Source organism: Heptranchias perlo, chromosome 11 (assembly GCF_035084215.1).
Source record: "Heptranchias perlo isolate sHepPer1 chromosome 11, sHepPer1.hap1, whole genome shotgun sequence".
NCBI lineage: Eukaryota > Metazoa > Chordata > Chondrichthyes > Hexanchiformes > Hexanchidae > Heptranchias > Heptranchias perlo.
In genome coordinates this window covers 20,022,582-20,040,528 of record NC_090335.1, presented here as the reverse complement: position 1 = coordinate 20,040,528, position 17,947 = coordinate 20,022,582, and the positions used below count along the sequence as shown (strand labels likewise).

At 39.8% G+C, this 17,947-nt stretch overlaps 1 protein-coding gene across 4 annotated transcripts in view; it reads right to left on the bottom strand.

The window, feature by feature from the left end:
- The window catches only part of scml2 (Scm polycomb group protein like 2), a 161,657-nt gene that overhangs the window by 87,956 nt on the left and 55,754 nt on the right, over nucleotides 1-17,947 (bottom strand). For all 4 annotated transcript variants that reach the window (XM_067992658.1, XM_067992661.1, XM_067992662.1 and 1 more), the window contains one exon: nucleotides 10,028-10,096. In XM_067992658.1, the coding sequence (XP_067848759.1) occupies nucleotides 10,028-10,096 (69 nt within the window). The remainder of the gene's footprint in view (nucleotides 1-10,027; nucleotides 10,097-17,947) is intronic.

Genomic DNA, 17,947 nt, shown 5'->3' with positions numbered 1-17,947 from the left:
TAATCTGAAGCAATGTGATCATCTTTAACTTTTATTCTTTGAGGAATCAATTCATAACTCAGATTTAATATTGGAGTAGAAACTTGTTCTCTCCTACTTGGAGTGAATTCTATCAATCGAGTGCAATGCTTGCAATTTCAGCAAACAATGGTACTACCATGATTGGACCATTTACAGAATCCACTGGCTGCCACAAGGCAATTTCTGTACTGGGCTTTGTCATGGCCTGGTGGTGGTGTTTCTAAAATGCTCCCAGAATTTCTTCCGCTACCCCCAAAACACCTTTCCCGCGAAAGGATAGTTGTGGTTGAAACTCCCATGGGATTGGTGCTGTTTTACAAAGTAAAATAGCAGAATCCATGCATCTGGACTTGACATCATGCCAGTCCATTCCTCCTCGTTCAAAGCATGAACTACTGCCTGCTGCTGTATCATAGCAACTTTGCCTGGTCTTCAATGAGGGGCAATAATTGATTGCAGGGACTGTGGTCTGTTTTGCTCATTGCCTGCAATTGCAAAGCCATTTGAAGCAGGTTCTGCCCAATGGGTTTGGTGGCAGGCCATCCAAACTTGGTTAATCTCTTAGAGGGGGATTTGGCAACTGAATGCTTCCTTATGTTTGGAGTTATAGTCAGGGATTTGAGAACAACATTCTGTGTGGTGAGTTTCCATGCCAGGAAACAACTTGGTGAACAACTGCCAAATCTGCAATGTGGACACTGTTCAAAGGCCCCAGTAACACCCAGTGGTTCCTGTAATTATGGTCGATTTTGGTAAAGGTGTATCTGCACAGAAACCTGTAATCGCAGTCTATAGGGAAATTGAGATTTAAAAAATCCAATGCAAATTGCTGGTTGCAATCTATGCGAGATTTGGAGAAAGTTCTGCTCCAGGGTCAGGGACTTGTGGGCTGAACGTTAGACTTTGAGTGAACTGTCCATTGAATGCCTCTGACTTTTGTCTCATAAACGGTCTTGGTCTTGGTCCTCCTCCTCTCCCCAACCCTACAGGACCCCTTCCGTATCCAATGGCTGGGATATAGAGCCAGCTTTTGTCCGGGGGGGTGGAGGGTATATAGAATTTAATCGTACTTTATATGTGCATTTTGAGAGCGGAAGAAAATCTGACAGGCAGCAACGTCATGCTTTGGTGACAAACATTTTATACATCAACTGTATCTATCAGCAATTGTGAAAAATACATTACTGTTACAAATTTTGTGTCTGCCAAAAACACTCTCTTGGGTTCAGTGGCACTGGTCACTCCCGTAAGCAGACCCTCCATCTCTGGTATGCTGGAGTTAACTTTCACTGGGGGATATAGCAATACTGCCACTTGTCATATGAACGGCACATCATCGTCTGTAATTTTTGTGGGTGTTCTCCCGATCTATTGCCTTAACTTCGGCAGAAATCTTCACAAAATGGTGAAACCGGTAAAAAAAAAATGCCCATTTTTGCTGCTTTTCCAGTGTTTCTACTGAAGTTAGTGGCAAATCGGGGAGCCCTTGTGAAAATTCTACCCCATATTTTTCTTGCACGTTGCCCTCCAATCTTCTGGTAGGTGGACTGAAACGCTCTGGTAAAACAAGGTCGATGCAAAAGTCAAGAAACTGGTTTATTTCACAGAATGCACGTGATTGAGCAGGATAGCATTTTCAGACTAACTTATTCTTTAACAGTTCAAATGAGATATAAAACAAAAAAACCCCACCGCACCATATTGATTGGCGGGCAGAATGCTCACTTTGGAATTTTTGTTTCTTTCTGATCAGCTGCAAGCTTTAAAAAAAAAGCTATATCTTAATTTCTTGCCCAGTCCAAGGCCTGCCTGTCACAACCTTTATTGGAACTCTCTGATGCTGTTTTACTTCTTCAGTTGTTGCTTCTGAGCAAAGGAAGTGCAGGGTGGAGCTATCCCTCTGACTTCTTTCCTGCTTAGAGAGTCGCCAGTAGGCCCCGTCAACAAAACCGCCGCCCACATCCAGAAGAGTGGATTCTCAGCAGATATCCCACGATAGGTTCAAATGAATCAGTTCATCCCAATGATATCTCATTTTAATTCTACAAATGACTTAACAAATTATCTATTCTCCCTTGTGATTGTGAAACATTATCATCGATGCCTGGCTCATTCACATGTAACTCCTGGCTGCAGCATATGGCTGGAAGGAGAATTTTAAAACTATGCAAACACACCACTTGAATGCAACTCATTTCCAAATCCTTTGTTGAAAAATAGTCAAAAATTCTGAAATGTATTAATTACTTACCTTGCAGGTTCTTTTATTCTCCAAATGATATATATTCTTCACACACAGGAGTCTAGCCTAGCTTGACAGCTTCTGGGTAAACCATGTGCTAAGCATGCACATATAAATATTGTTATTACAAAGCAAATAGGCAATGCTACATGTGACCTCCAATTGTTGTTGTCATATGAAGTCCCAGGATCCACTCATTTTGATCTGAAGCTAGAATAGTACAAACACATGTGGCTTAATCGCTCAAATTTGACAGATGACACCCCCGCCCCATAAAAAAAACTACCTCTGCAAGGCCTTTGGTGAAGAATGGGTGGAACTCTGGTCTATTGGAGATGCATGTCTTTAAACAATGAAGAAGCCCCTATAGGCAGGAAATCAATCTTCAATCTGCATCCACCACAGATCAAAGTTATACACAATTAGGAAGGGAAGCCTCTGTGTAGGAGCCATAAAACCCCGCCCGGACTGATCTGTCAGTGGCATTGTGTGCTGCAGTTAAATCTAGACTAATGTTTAGAAAATGTGTGAAGTTTACTTCATGTGGCAGTCTTGTCTTGGGTCCTCACGCCACATGAAGCAAATTAAATTGCTCTGTATTAAACAAAAAATAACTCAAGTCACTCCAAGCAGCTATAGAGGAGACACAACATTCGAATTTTGACATGTGTGGTGGTGGATAAAATGATGGGACAATTTCTTCAGTCAAATTAAATTGGAAAGTGGCCTTAGATGAAAACTCCAGGTGAGTTGACAAGCCTGTCAAAATGCCAAATAAAATTCAGGTATGCTACAATAAGGATCTGCAGTTCATTAACTCAACAGACTGAAACTAATGCTAACAAGTAGTGTAGTTGAAGAAACTCATGTTCAAAGTGTTTCAAAATGTAGGTACAATTACTTGTGAAGAACTAAACTAAGTTCCCAAATGGACTTCAGTAATGATTCAAACGCAAAAACATAAAACTGAAATAACCACAATATGAACCTGATTTTAAACATATGTCAAATGAATGCAAGAACTACTCTATAATATGTGGGGCATCACCTAAGGAAGGACAAATCCACTAAATTTACCCATAAACAAACGTTTCCCATTTTGTGTTTGATGCTCTATGAATGGATACCCTGCAAAAACTATTGGCAACAAGAGACCCTGCTCCAAAAGCTGGTGCCTTTTAATAATCAGGTGATCATCCAGAAGGTCTTTGGGTTTAGATAAAATATCTAACACCCTCTTCCCTCAACTAAGATAGGTGATCCTTCCTGCGAGGTACTGAGATTCTGGCTCTGCTATTGCCATGATGTCCATGGTTTGCAGGGCCAATAAGAGGTTACCAATGTAACTTGTGCTCTGTTGGCATGTATTTTTTCGGAGATCCATGAGATCAGGAGAAATGCACAGAAACTGTCACTAAAGGCAAAAAAAAAATGGGCTGAAAATCTGAACAAAAACAGAAAATGCAGCAAATGCAAAGAACAGTCAGCTTCTGTAGAAAGGAAAAACCTCCCATTTCCAAGAAAATGAGACACCATCCACTTGAGGGTGAACTGTGAGACTAACCACACCTGTTAATTTATCGTGTACCTAGCTGAATGCTGAGCTGAGCTAGGAATCTTGTGACCCAAGCACCAGCATCTTGGCAAAAGGAATTGGAATGAGTTCACCCTGTTTGTTAATGTAGCAGACCAGGAGTGTTGTCCAAACACACACGTACCAGCTTAGCCTATACTATGCTCTGGAAGTGTTCCAGTTAGCCTTACAATTGATGTCTTAGATGCACTGCTGAATTGTCCACTTGCATAAAACATTGGGCACTAGGAACTACAAAGGTGGTGGTGCTATCACACCTAAAATTCTTAAGTAACCTTTCCATACTATTCATAAACCTCCTCTAAAGGGGATACTGTAGCCGAAACAGAAAATGCTTTAAACAGGTCAGCCAGGAACTGACAATATTAATAATATTCAATCCAGAGGCTTGTAACCCAATACCAAGCCTCAATTTCTTGGTTAAAAACTTGCAAAAGGAAACCACTGACTGGTTAGTTTAGAAACAGAATATACTCACACGCTGTGAAAGAGCATTAGGACTATTTCCATAGAAGCAATAAAGGTAGGCTTTACATCTACAGTGTACGATACTGAAACAATTAAGAATGGCCGTTACTAATCCACATCTTGCACAGCAGTAAGCTCGCAGCACATTAAAAATGATGCAGGTGAGTGAGGATTTAACTATTCAGCTGATTGTGAAACTCTCGTTTGTATTCATTGACAATATAGAAAACAAAGAAAATAGGAGCAAGAATAGGCCATTCGGCCCTGCTCCGCCATTCAAAATGATCATGGCTGATATCTATGTAGTTTATGAGGCCAATTGGAAGCTATATTGCTTTTAAGTTTAAGTTGGAGATTGTTCAAGATGTTTGTAGACTTTACTATTCACATGTAGAATACAAAGGGAAAGATGTATTGTTTTAAACAGAAATCTTGCAGATTCAGAGGGCTTTGTAAGGCTCCACAGAGGTAGCTAGACTACATTTTTGATGTACACTGGAGTGATTTCTGAGAAGGATTTTTAGGGCACTGTTAGAGCAACATGGCAGGGGAACTACTCATCTCAGATCGAGCGCATTATATTTCTCCAATTCATGTATTTCTGACTAAGATAAGCAGAGCACTGCTAAACAAACCAGCAATACTTGACCTTTCCATTTGCACCTGCGGTGCCACATGATTCTGTTCAAACTAAATTAGAAAACTGTTATGAATGTAGTAATGTTAGTGAATGACAGTTTCAGTTAATAACTACCATTACATCCAAAATCATCAAGCCTATCTACTCTCTATGGGCACCAATAGAACACTAGTCTACACAGTGCTGGGAAGAATCTTCTGATCACATAAAGCCAATGTGTCCCCAGTTATATCATCTTATTGGTTTCTTACAAGATGTTATTTGGGAACTGGAGTATTGTGCCCAATTCTGGGCAGCACACTTTAGGAAGGATGTCAAGACCTTGGAGAGGGTGCAGTGAAGATTTACTAGAATGGTACCAGGGAAGAGGGACTTCAGTTATGTGGACAGAAGAGAGAAGTTATGTGGACAGTAGAGAGAAGCTGGGGTTGTTCTCTTTAGAGCAGAGAAGGTTAAGGGGAGATTTAATAGAGATGTTCAAAATCATGAAGGGTTTTGATAAGATTAAATAAGGGGAAACGGTTTCCACTGGCGGAAGGGTCGGTAACCAGCGAACACAGATTTAAGGTAATTGGCAAAAGAATTAGAGGGGAGAGGAACAGAAATGTTTTTACGCAACGAGTTGTTACAATCTGAAATGCACTGCCTCAAAAGGTGGTAGAAGCAGATTCACTATAACTCTCAAAAAAGAATTGTATATATACTTGAAACGGAAACATTTGCAGGGCTATGGGGAATAGGACTAATTGAATAGCTCTTTCAAAGAGATGGCATAGGCACGATGGGCTTCCATCTGTGCTGTATGATTCAATGAAGATCAATTTTAGTGCAGCATGCTCCCTTAGCAGTTTTGTAGACTGTAATGGGGTCAGTCTTGGCTCAGTGGTAGCACTCTCACATCTGAGTCAGATAGTCGTGGGTTCAAGCCCCACTCGAGACTCCATAATCTAGGCTTGCACTTCAGTGCAGTACTGAAGGAGTGTTGCCCCGTTGGATGTGCCATGAGGCTGAGGCCCCGTCTGCCCTCTCAGGTGGATGTAAAAGACCCCATGGCAATATTCGTAGAAATGCAGGGGAGCTCTTCTTGGCAAATATTTAACCCTCAACCAACAACTAAAACAGATGATCTGGTCATTTATTTCATTGCTGTTTGTGAACCTTGTTGTGTACAAATTGGCTGCCGCGTTTCCTACATAACAACAAGAACTACACTTCAAAAGTACTTAATTGGCTGTAAAGCACTTTCTTGTCGTGAAAGATGTACATAAATGCAACTTCTTTCTTTCTTTACAAGTACATCAATATGTAGGTTTAATTGGTCATAGTTCATCAGTGCCTGCATTTTCTGCACACTAGAGTGTCTCTCTGGATCTATTTTATGGCTGGGACCAGAACCTTAGATGTCAGCACAACTGCTGCATACTTCATGAGTAAACATAATTCACAAAATTATTTATCAGTAGGATGTGGGATCCAATGCAATGTCGGTAAAAAGTGCATTTTATAAGCTAGCTGGGTGTGAAAACTTTTACTTCTAATAATTTTAGTTATACTAAAATAAGAAAAATTAACAAACAATGGGGGAATAGAACAGAAAATATTTTATACGCAATTGTAGCAATATAAGGAAAGCTCACGATGCTGCTGGTGCATTTTCTTTTGAATATATTAACTGTTAGAACAGAATCTTAGCCTAGACTGTACAAATGCAAATGCGTATTCATATCACTTCCACCCAGTGCACAACACTTTTCCAGGCCCAAAATCTTGAAAGTTAGAACACTAAAGGAGAATTTTTTTTTTAAAAAAGAGTAGCCTTTGTTAATATTTCTCCATTTTGAATAAAATAATCACATCAGAATTTTGTTTGAGTTTTGTATAAAAACATCCATCTTATCATCACATAGAACCCCAGGTTTCCCTTCTAGCTAGGCTGCTCTGGTCACCTATAGGAAGTGCATCTCAATAAGAAATACCAGGTGCCACAACTTCAGACCGGCTTAAGTGCTACTCTGAATTAGCTCAACCCCAAAAAATCAGACCGTAAACTGGGAAATCTGCTTTCCCGCGCCCCTTAACCATCGAGTAGCTCGCAGCCCAGGCTGAGGTTGCGGCCCTGCAATTCACTCCAGCCAGGTGGCCATTGTTCACTTGTGGGTCTGAACAATCATTGTTGGTAAGCTATTTAGGCACCCATGGGGGGGGGGGGGGGGGGATGGGAGAAGAGAAAGAACAGCAGCAAAGCGCGATCCTGTCCTCGTTAGATATCCACAGATGCAGAGACCCAGCAGTCCCCACTAAGTTCTGACTTAACTGATTTTAGCAGGTGAGGCAGTAGGGCCGCTACAATTGGCCTCAGCGCCCTTCAGCTGAGTGGAAAATCCAGCCAGGGCCCTTTACACGATCACTAGCCAGCAAAGCTTGCTGGACGGGTATTTGAACAGACATTAAATGAGGGCAGGATCAGTATCAGTTTCAGCTGTAATGTTCTCCATAGGTCAAAAGCCTGATTAAGTTAGATGAGATAATAATGGGTGATCGTCACCTATGTAAACACAGCCAGGAAAAAGTCAAAGGCATTTAACTTGTACAAATTAGCACAGCATAAAGAAATTTACTATTCCCTGATTTCCACTGATTTAAATAGGATTTTAATTATAATCAGCCACTAATGTTTATCAAGTGACCAGTCCCTGCCATGAACTGGAATATTTTCCCTCCCAATGAACTTGTTATGGAAAGGTGCCTTGTATTATTATCACAAATCAACCAACATACTGTAGCCATAGGTTTATCACAATTCTAGCATTTACACACTGTAGCCAACTTCTGGGTAATGAAATATTATTTATAGAACTATCACTCCCCGAAGTGCATTGATATTATTTCTGCTCTTGTGCAGCAAAAATGCATAACAAGATTATACCATTGGAGGGCACTAGAGTTCTATTAACTGGCTACAAATATTCCTGCAGAGAAAACCTTAACCTTTCCAAATCTCAAGATACGCCAGTTACATCTGTGAAAACACAAATGATTGCATTCTAAAATTTGGCAATTGAAACACAGTTTTGGTCTGCAAACATTCAATTTAAAGGCTCTCTGAAAATTAGATCAAGAAATTGTTGAATAATTTTGAAATATTAATACCTAGTGATGCATTGCTAATTAAAAGGGCTCAAGAAAAAACTGCAACCTCTTGAAACCGATCAGTTTTTCCACACAAGCATTTCTGTTCAGCTGTTTCCTCACTCTGAAAAAGGGTGGTTTCATAAATCCTGGCCAGACAAAATAAGTGTCCATAGAAAAGTCCTTTAAACCTCCTCACAATTTGTGTAATCTTTGTGATTATACTTCAACCTCTGTCATAAAGGCCACATGGTCTCCTCTCAGTATTAATTTGGATGGGGGAGGGGGGGGGAAAGAGAAGAGAACACAAAACCTCAACTACATTGAAGCTTAATTATCAACTGCAGTGGTGTACAATCTAGCCATAAAGCAAAAACTGCACATAGTAGAAATCTAAAACAAGAACAGAAAATGCTGGAGCCATTAAGCAGATCAGTCAGCATCTATGGGGAGGAAGAAACAAGTTAACGTGAAGACCATCAGATTGAGACAATTACAAATGAACAGCATTTAAAAAAGGAAAAAAATAAAAGGAATGGGGAAGGAAGAATACATACAAGTCCATGCACACACAATCACACATACGCGAGGGAAAGTAGAAGGACCTGTGAATGCTTAAATGGAAAACAGGAAATGGTTAAAAGGCTGAAGTGATATTAACACAAGACAATAGGAAGCATAATGAAAGAAATTAAAGACATCCAAGATACAAACAGACTAGTTGAGGTGGTGAGGAGTAAGGTAAGTAGAAATGGCAACTGGAAAAGCTGGCAAGAAAAAAAATGCTGCCAATGACACCAAGGGTGCAGAATGCCCCACCAGCTTGGTGTTCTGACAGAGGGTCCCCACTTCAAGCACCAGCTCACCTCCCTCACCCCCGAAATGCCAGCATCTCCCGCTGTAGAGAAAATGGGAGTTCAAGTTAAGGTCTAAAATTATTGAAGTCAATATTAAGGCCAGTAGGCTTCACAATCTAAAGCTTGGAAACAGTAATTACTTATAATAACACACAAAGCTCGGTTCAATACGTTTATTTTGATGTCTATTGTAATACAGAATGGCATTTAATTATGCGTGATTTAGGAAACTTGATTTTACATTACAATGGCTCAACGGGCAGTTTTAGACATGAAAATACCAGTCTAAAAGGTAATAGTAAACAGTTAATGCTGAAAGGATATTTTAAGAACACAAGTACTGAATGTTTCCAACTTTCAGACTATAAATTTGTAGTTCTAATTTACACAACTTTCCGAATCCATATTTTCAAATTGTTTCCAATGATTGTGTTGTTCTTAAATGAAGAATTAAAAATCGAAGTGTTCTCTCCATGAACCTCTGATACAACTAAATTTGTTCCTAGATGTAAAAAGATTCACTGTATCCTCTGCATGATGCAGAGCTATGCTAACTCCATTCTCAATTGCTTTAACGCGGTTAGATTAATAGCATTTTAACAGTAAACCCATATGAAGTTGTGACATCATATTAACAAATGGAAAAACAAAGGCATCCATTGCGAAGACCACTGGTCATATCAGAGCCACTGAGTGATGTAAAGAGTGATCAAATTCATCAATGAACTCAATCTCTTCCAGAGCTATTGTGAATACTTGGGCAAATCATGTGAAGTAAATATTCAAACAATTCCTTTAAAAAAGGAATGCTGGAATTGTATTTGAAACACTTTCTTGTAAAACTTGTTTGTATGTAAGATACACAAGAATAACCAAGTTTGACAAAAGGTTACAACACTAAATTGAAAAATTCGGGTATTTTCAAGCCATTGGTAATCGATAACACCATATCTAGGGGGAGAAAAAAGCATACCACACAAACATAGGTATATGCATTCTAACATACCAATACAAGCTGTAGAGGTGTAAAGTGTTATACCTCAGTCTCCCTTAACATACCATATAAGTACACTTACCATTGCTCTTCAGAGGATTATTTGAGAGGTGGCTCTTGCCAGGTTTTTCTTTTCGGTTTTCTTTTGAATCTAAGAAAGTGCAAATATGGTGCTTTAAGTACATTAACCACGGTTACAAAACAAGTACGAATACGCCATTTATACAGCGAGATAAATGATATTCTAAATGACTAGTTTTACCCATTTATTATTAACCCCTTTGGTATATAAGCTGGTTATTCCACACTTTTGAAAATACCAACTCAATAGGACATTATATCTGTTGAAGGGTCCACACCTGAAATGTTAACTTGTTTGTTTTCTCCATAGATGCTGCCTGACCTAATGAGTGTTTCCAGCATTATCTATTTTCGTTTCAGAATCTGCTGTATTTTGCTTTTTATTCAGGGCAGACCATCTTCCTCACTGTGGTAATACATGCCGTTCGTAAAGCCCATTCACTATACTGTCAAGGCTAGTTCCGCTATCAGAGTTCACTTATGTCCTCTGTGTGAGATGGTGAATCCTGAAGTAGAGGAACTAGGGTTGAGGAAATCCAAGGCAAGCAGTTTGGAAGGAGTGGAAAGTTATAGACCCATGGGAGATCTTCAGAAATCTTGGGAAGTTTATTTTAATCACAATTCATTAACTATGGCTGGTCGCAATTTCTTGATCAACAAAACTTATTTTAGTTACACCTGAAGTGCTAAATACTGCTCTACAATGAAGTCAAGTCAAGAGAGTCAGGGATTATAATATATTGTTTTAACTTACATTCTTACATTGCGAATTGAATCTATATTGCACCAAAGTAATAGGATATTTAAGTAGAAGGAAGCAGTGCATATAGCAAACATGCTTCTGTGTACATGATGCACTGGGTTTTGCAAGTTGCTTGGATGACCATGTGGACCGATTCGAGGCAGCAGTATCAGCGTTATGGTGTACTCCCAGCTACAAAGTCAAATGTTGATATTGGCCACCATAGCTTTGTGTGTTATTACATTCAGCTGAGTGATATGCATTCCCCTTGGTGGCCATGAGATGATGTTGATGTGCTAGCCAGAAACTGGGAATAGACTCCAAAAAAATTTCCTTGTTCAGCCTTCGCAGGCACATGATTTTCTCAGAATGGACTACCTGTCAGAGTACTTGAAGCAGCATTCATCGGGTCACTGCCATGTGCTCGAAGGAGGAACAGAGACTGTGAAAACAATTGAAAATTTCAGGCACAATTCCGATGTCTAGTTTTCTGCCTCACTTTCACAAACCTGGATTCCAGACTGTCTTCTGTCACTAAGGTACTGCCTAGAGCTGTTCAAAATAAGTACGATGCAATAGTCTTGTAGCACTGAAAACTGGAAAATGTTTCTTTTTTTGTCCTTCCAAAACTTTGGTGGAGGGTAGGCATGGAGTTACTTCAGAACTCACTAAATTCCAGTTTCAAAAACCTTCTATTTAAATATCCCATTACTTCGATACAATATAGATTTAATTCACAACAAAGGATTTTTCTTTTCAAATTACAATTAATCATAACTGAACAACCTGAAACAAAACTTGGAAATGTAGTAAACAGTGAGGAGGATAGTAGCAGATTTCAGGAGGACACACAGACTGATGAAATGGGCAGACAGATGGCAGATGAAACTTAATGCAGAGACGTGTGAAGTGATGCTTTTTGGAAGGATGAGAAAAGACAATATGAACTAAATAGTACAATTTTAAAGAGGGTGCAGGAACAGAGCGACCTGGGGGTATATGTACACAATTCTTTGAAGGTGGCAGGACATGTTGATAAGGCTGTTAAAAATGCATATAGGATCTTTGGCTTTATAAATAGAGGCATAGAATACAATAAGCAAGGAAGTTACGCTAAACCTTTATCAAAGACTGGTTAAGCCTCAGCTGGAGTAGAGTGTCCAATTCTGGGCAACACCGTTTAGGAAGGATGTCAAGGCCTTGGAGAGGGTGCAGAGGAGATTTACTGGAATGGGACCAAGATGAGGGACTTCAGTTATGTGGAGAGAGTAGACAAGTCGGGATTGTTTTCCTTAGAACAGAGAAGATTAAGGGAAGCTTTAATAGAGGTGTTCAAAATTATAAGGGGTTTTGATAGAGTAAATAAGGAGAAACTGTTTCCACTGGCAGGAATGTTGATAACGAGAGGCCACAGATTTAAGATAACTGGCAAAAGAAGCAGGGGCGAGAGGAGGAGAAACCTTCTTGCGCAGCAAGTTGTTACGATCTGGAATGCACTACCTGAAAGGAAAAAATTGCACAGCGATGGGGAAAGAGCAGTGGAGTGTGGCTAAATGAATAGCTCTTTCAAAGAGCAGACATAGGCATGATTGGCTGAATGGCCTCCTTCTATGATTCTAGAACTGGAAGGGTTCAAAATCAGAAAGAAGGCTACCCTAAATAAAGTATAAAGCACATTTCTTTTGGATGTTACAAGAACCTTCATTATACCTTGCCATGAGCTTTAAGCACAACGCCTCTCACGTTGGATAATTAAGTTGTCACCGAATTATGCACAGTGCAAAAAAAGACTTACACTTAAGCAATACATTTCCCCCTAATTGCAGAAGCAGCTTGCATTTATATAGCTCCTTTGATATAACTAAGTCCCAAGGTACCTCATCAAAGAGTGAGGAAGATGAATACTAAGCGAAAGGAGAAATTAGAAAGAGTGATCAAAAGCTTGGTGAGAGGTGGATTTTGAGGAAAAGGAGGTGGAGAGGCAGAAAGGTTTATTGGGAATTCCAGAGTGACACCGAGGCAGCTGAAAGAACATCTGTTAATACTGGCCCGGAGGCACAAGAAAAGAGGGGATATGTAGGGCTGGAGGAGGTTATGGAGTTAGGAAAACCTGAGGGCAAGGAAGGCTTAGACAAGGACAAGAACTTTAAATCTGAGGCTTGCGCAGACCAGGAGAAAATGTAGGTCAGTGAGGACAGGGTTGATGAATGAGTGGCACTTGTGCAGGATAACAACTTATATTTTTATTATGTTAAAGGCGCTATATAACATCCCAAGGCGCTTCACAGGAGCGTTACCAGACAAAATTTGACACCAAACCACAGAGATATATGTTAGGACAGGTGTCTAAAAGCTTGGTCAAAGAGGTAGGTTTTAAGGAGCAACTTAAAAGGAGGAAAGATTGTTAATCAGATTTTTAAAAATAGTTCACATTCAAGGCACTCAATTCGTTCCCACTTAGATGTTTTGATCAATATCTGGTAAAAAAAGAGATTTATTAGTAGCAGAAATCACTAAATATCATGCAATTAGCAATTGTACAGAAGACTATGAAAATGGAGACTGTTTACAATGTGTGTATCATTCTGACTCAAACACGCCAACATTTCCCTGGCCTCAGTACATGTTGGTTATCTCAATTTAACTATGACCATTCATGGCGCCTATATTATCATCAAATACAATTACGGATAAATTACTTGTGTTTTAATTATCTTAGCCATGGTTATCATATACAGTCACGGCTGTATTTTTAAAAATTCATCCATACACAGCTTCCCACCCCTTAAGGTATCGACCCCTGACTAGAGTACAGCTCCACAGACATCAGGCCTCTTCCTCATCCTACCTTACTCAAGTGGTCATTGTTCACGTCTGAGTAAAGGGGAAGGGACAGGGAGAGGAAAGAATCACAGCAAACTCCAATTCTATCCTTACTGGATATTCACGTATATGAACACTTCCAGCAGGGATCATGGGACAGTGATCAGAAGAGAGTACGCCAGCTCATTTTCTTCTTCCTAACAGAGAAGTGCAACGATCAGCTTTTGCCCCAAGATTAGCAAACTCAGGTGAAGTGAGCTACCACAGTGCAGACGAGGAATTGAATCAGTGATCTCCTTTTCAATCTGGCACAATGTTACACCTACCTTTTTTTTAAAAAACTATGAGACCATTACAAGAGCTCCAGTAAGGCTATTAAGCCAAAGTCATTCCAACACACCTCTCCTTTCTCAGAATCCTAACTAGGCAAATAAAATATGCACAGCAACATGCTGAAAATGTTAGCAGCACTAAGAAAATAATCCAAATAGCACCATCAGATTTCTTTACCAGAAATAATGAATAATACTATTCTGATTTTTTTCCCAAAAAATGAAATACTACAGAATTATTCTGAAAGCATTAAATTGCTTATAGAAATGCATGTCATTATAAACTAAAAAGAGCCCCAAATGTATACAACCGTTTTAACGTTATGCTAAGTACTTATGTGATGTTCTTCATCAATCAACTCAAATTCCTTCCATCACTTCATATTATATGGCTCAAAATATTCTCCATTCAAAATGCAGGTTTGGAAGGATAAAAACCAAGAAATGCACTTTTGCTGTTTTGCACAGTTCAAGTCAACATACCCACCAATACAATTAACTGAAATATAACTAGGAGCAGGAGTAGGCTATACGGCCCCTCGAGCCTGCTCCGCCATACAATAAGATCATGGCTGATCATCTATCTCAACTCCACTTTCTCGTCCTATCCCCATATCCCTTGATTCCCTTAGTGTCCAAATATCTATTGATCTCAGTCTTCAATATATTCAACAACTGAGCATCCACAGCCCTCTGGGGTAGAGAATTCCAGAGATTTACAACCCTCCGTGAAGAAATTTTTCCTCATCTAAGTCCTGAATGGCTGACCCCTTATCTTGAGACTATGACCCCTAGTTCGAGACTCTCCAGCCAGGGGAAACAGCCTCTCAGCATCTACCCATCAAGCCCTCTAAGCATTTTATACATTTCAATGAGATCACCTCTCATTTTTCTAAACTCCAGAGAATATAGATCCATTCTACCCAATCTCTCCTCATAGGACAACCCTCTCATCCCAGGAATCAATCTAGTGAACCTTTGTTACATCCCCTCTAAGGCAAGTATATCCTTCCTTAGGTAAGGAGATGAAATATGATTGACATTTATGTCCTATTTTAATACTAATCATCAGAGGCAGATGGTCATGTTTCGTTAAAATTTGGTGAAGGATTTGACTTATTAGTGTTGTCGACAGGGGAGCAATCCTTCAAATTATCCTTAAATAGTTAACATGCCCCATCGGGATTATAACTAGCATTACTTACAAATTTTAAATGGAATTATGTTGAGAAGGGGAGAGATCAGAGAAATTTGGCTAAAAGTAAGTAACTTGTCAACTTTCTCCTAAAATAAATATTAAAATTGCATGTTGTTACATAGCCAATCTTTGTACACTCATTCATGCTGCTGATTCATGTTTCCACTTCTCTCCCAACATACAGCTTATGGCAGTGGGCTGAGTGCCTCCTTTGACTTTGAGAGCAGCACTTCTGATCAAACCAGTAACTAATTAAGAGCCACGAGAGACTGCAGAAAATCATTACCAACTTAGTACTGCAACATGCTTAACCAGTCATGGCTTCCCACAGTTGGGCAGCTCTGGACCGGCATACCAGACTGGTGCAGAGTGCTGATCCAATATCAATGATGCTGCTCAGGGAGCACCCTGTAACCTTTACCTACGGGGAAAGTATGAAATGTGACCCTTATTTTTTGTACTCTTAAAGGCTAACTGGAGGGAAAGGGCATTTTTCCTATTTTTCCAAATCTATCTGCTTTCTTTCTTAAAAAAATTAATAAAAGTTAAAGCATTAAAAATATGACAACTTCCCAGATGGTTCTGCAAGCAAATGTACTGTGTAGTGTGTGGTACCAAGTCATATAGGTGGAAACTCCCATGTTTAATCTTTGCTCTGTGTTGAATTAGTTAACCTTAGTTAGGGTAATGGTGGGGATATAACTGTTAATCGATGTGTCCCTAGCCTTTGGGGGGGGCGGGGGGGGGGGATGAAAGATCAGCCAAATTTCCAATCATTATCCAGTGATGCTTGCTGTAAAGTGGATATGATCTGGTGACATTTTTGCATTGCTTTCCTGCATGGACTGCTACAAACTATCCACCTCCAACATCAGGAAAGGTTTTGGCCAAATTAGAGTTGAAAATGAGACTTGGCACGAAACATGTGCATAAGATCTGCATGTGAAAAAGATCTGCATGTGAAACTGATTTAGTCATTTGCATGACTTCAGTGCATGCATGAACTCATACATGTATGCTGACCATTGTTGCCAAATCCACACACAGTACAAGTGACAAACTCGAGCAAATGAGCCATGTTATATTACAAAACTGCTTCCTTTGTAGGCGGGTCCATAAATTACGCTTGTACTTTTTCTGACCTGCTTATTGCATAAGATGAAATTTAAAATAGCCCAACAATTGGAAAAGCCCAACAATTGGAAAAGCGTCAACAGCTTCTGAAAGCAGCAATTCATAGGATCAAAATTTTTAATGACAGAGGGAGGCCATCCAATCCATAACTGGAGACAGAATTTGTGAGCACTTGCAATGCATGGGTAAGCCAAGGACATGCAGCATGGATTTGTTAAAGGCAAGTCATGTTTGACAAATCTTAGAGCTTATCTTGAAGAAGTGGTTGATTGGATAAAGAGACTGCAGTAGTTGTCCTGCATATGGATTTTCTGAAGGCATTTGATAACGTGTCTTAAGAGCCTCATTAGAAAAATTCAGGCACATGAATTAAGAAAAGTAGCAGCATGGATAGCAAGTCAGGTTACAGGCAAGTTAGAGTGAAAAAGTGTTGCTCAGATTGGAGAAAGAATGGATGTGGTGTACCCCAGGGGTCAGTGTTGAGTTCCCTTTTGTTGAGTCCCCTTTTGTTCTTAGTCATAGGTAGCATAAACTCAAAATCTGATGACACAAAAGGAGAGGGTCTGGCAAACATCGAAAATGACTGTAAAAGTCAGGTTAGCAGAAGGGGCAAAAAGGTGGCTGATGCCAATTAATGTGGGCTAGGATCCCATATGCTTTTTCACCTCCTAACAGCTTTATCAACTTGCTCTCCCACTTTTGAAATTTTGTGCATCTGAACCCTTAAGCCTGGCTACTCCTTTTACAATTTTACCATTTGGTATACATATCCTTTCTTTATTCTACCGCCCAAAATGCATCACCTCCCATTTCTCCTCAGTAAATCTCATCTGTAATCTATCTACCCAATCTACAAGCCCAATTATGTCCTCCTGAAGTCACTTGTAGTTAACCATGCTCCCTACTTTCATGACCTCTGCAAATTTTGATAGCGTGCTTCCTATGCTCAAGCATATAGATAAAACAAAGAAAATGAGAATGAGAAGTAATGGTCCCACCATCTGCCCCTCGTGGACACCATGGTTTACATTCCTCCAGTTCAAAAGATGTCCATTACCCACTAATCTCAGTTTTCTGTCCTTTAACCAACTTCCTATCCACGGTGCCACATTCCCTTTTAATACCATGCGCTTCCTATGCAGCACTTGATCAAATGCCTTTTGAAAATCCATATGCACATCCACTGCATTTCCTTCATCAATACAGTCCATTATTTCCTCAAAATAACTATTACGTTTGTCAGACGTGACTTGCCTTTTACAAATCCATGCTGGACGTCCTTAACATTCACGTTTTTCCAGTGTTTATTGATAGATCTCAGTGGACTTACGGTTGCCAATCTTCATAGTACATCAAGTGAGCAGACTGAAAGCTGACATTTGAAGAAGCAATTTTAGATGCAAGAGCTTCCTTTCATTTTAATGCATACGATTTAAAAAGAAACTGCAATAAGCAACAATTTTCTCATCCAGTTCTGTAGTCTTGATCTGTCTTTTGCTCAGTATTCATACATACAAATTTTTGGCAGGGCCACTGGACTGTGATTAGGAATAGGAATGCTGGCCAATTTTTCCTTGCCTAACTTAGGGGTGCCAAAGCCAACTGTAGTTCCACAGCTTACCCCAAGGCAGAGATTCAACCTGACAGCTGAAACTTTTCTTGGTCTGTATTGCTCCACTACTCACTCAATAA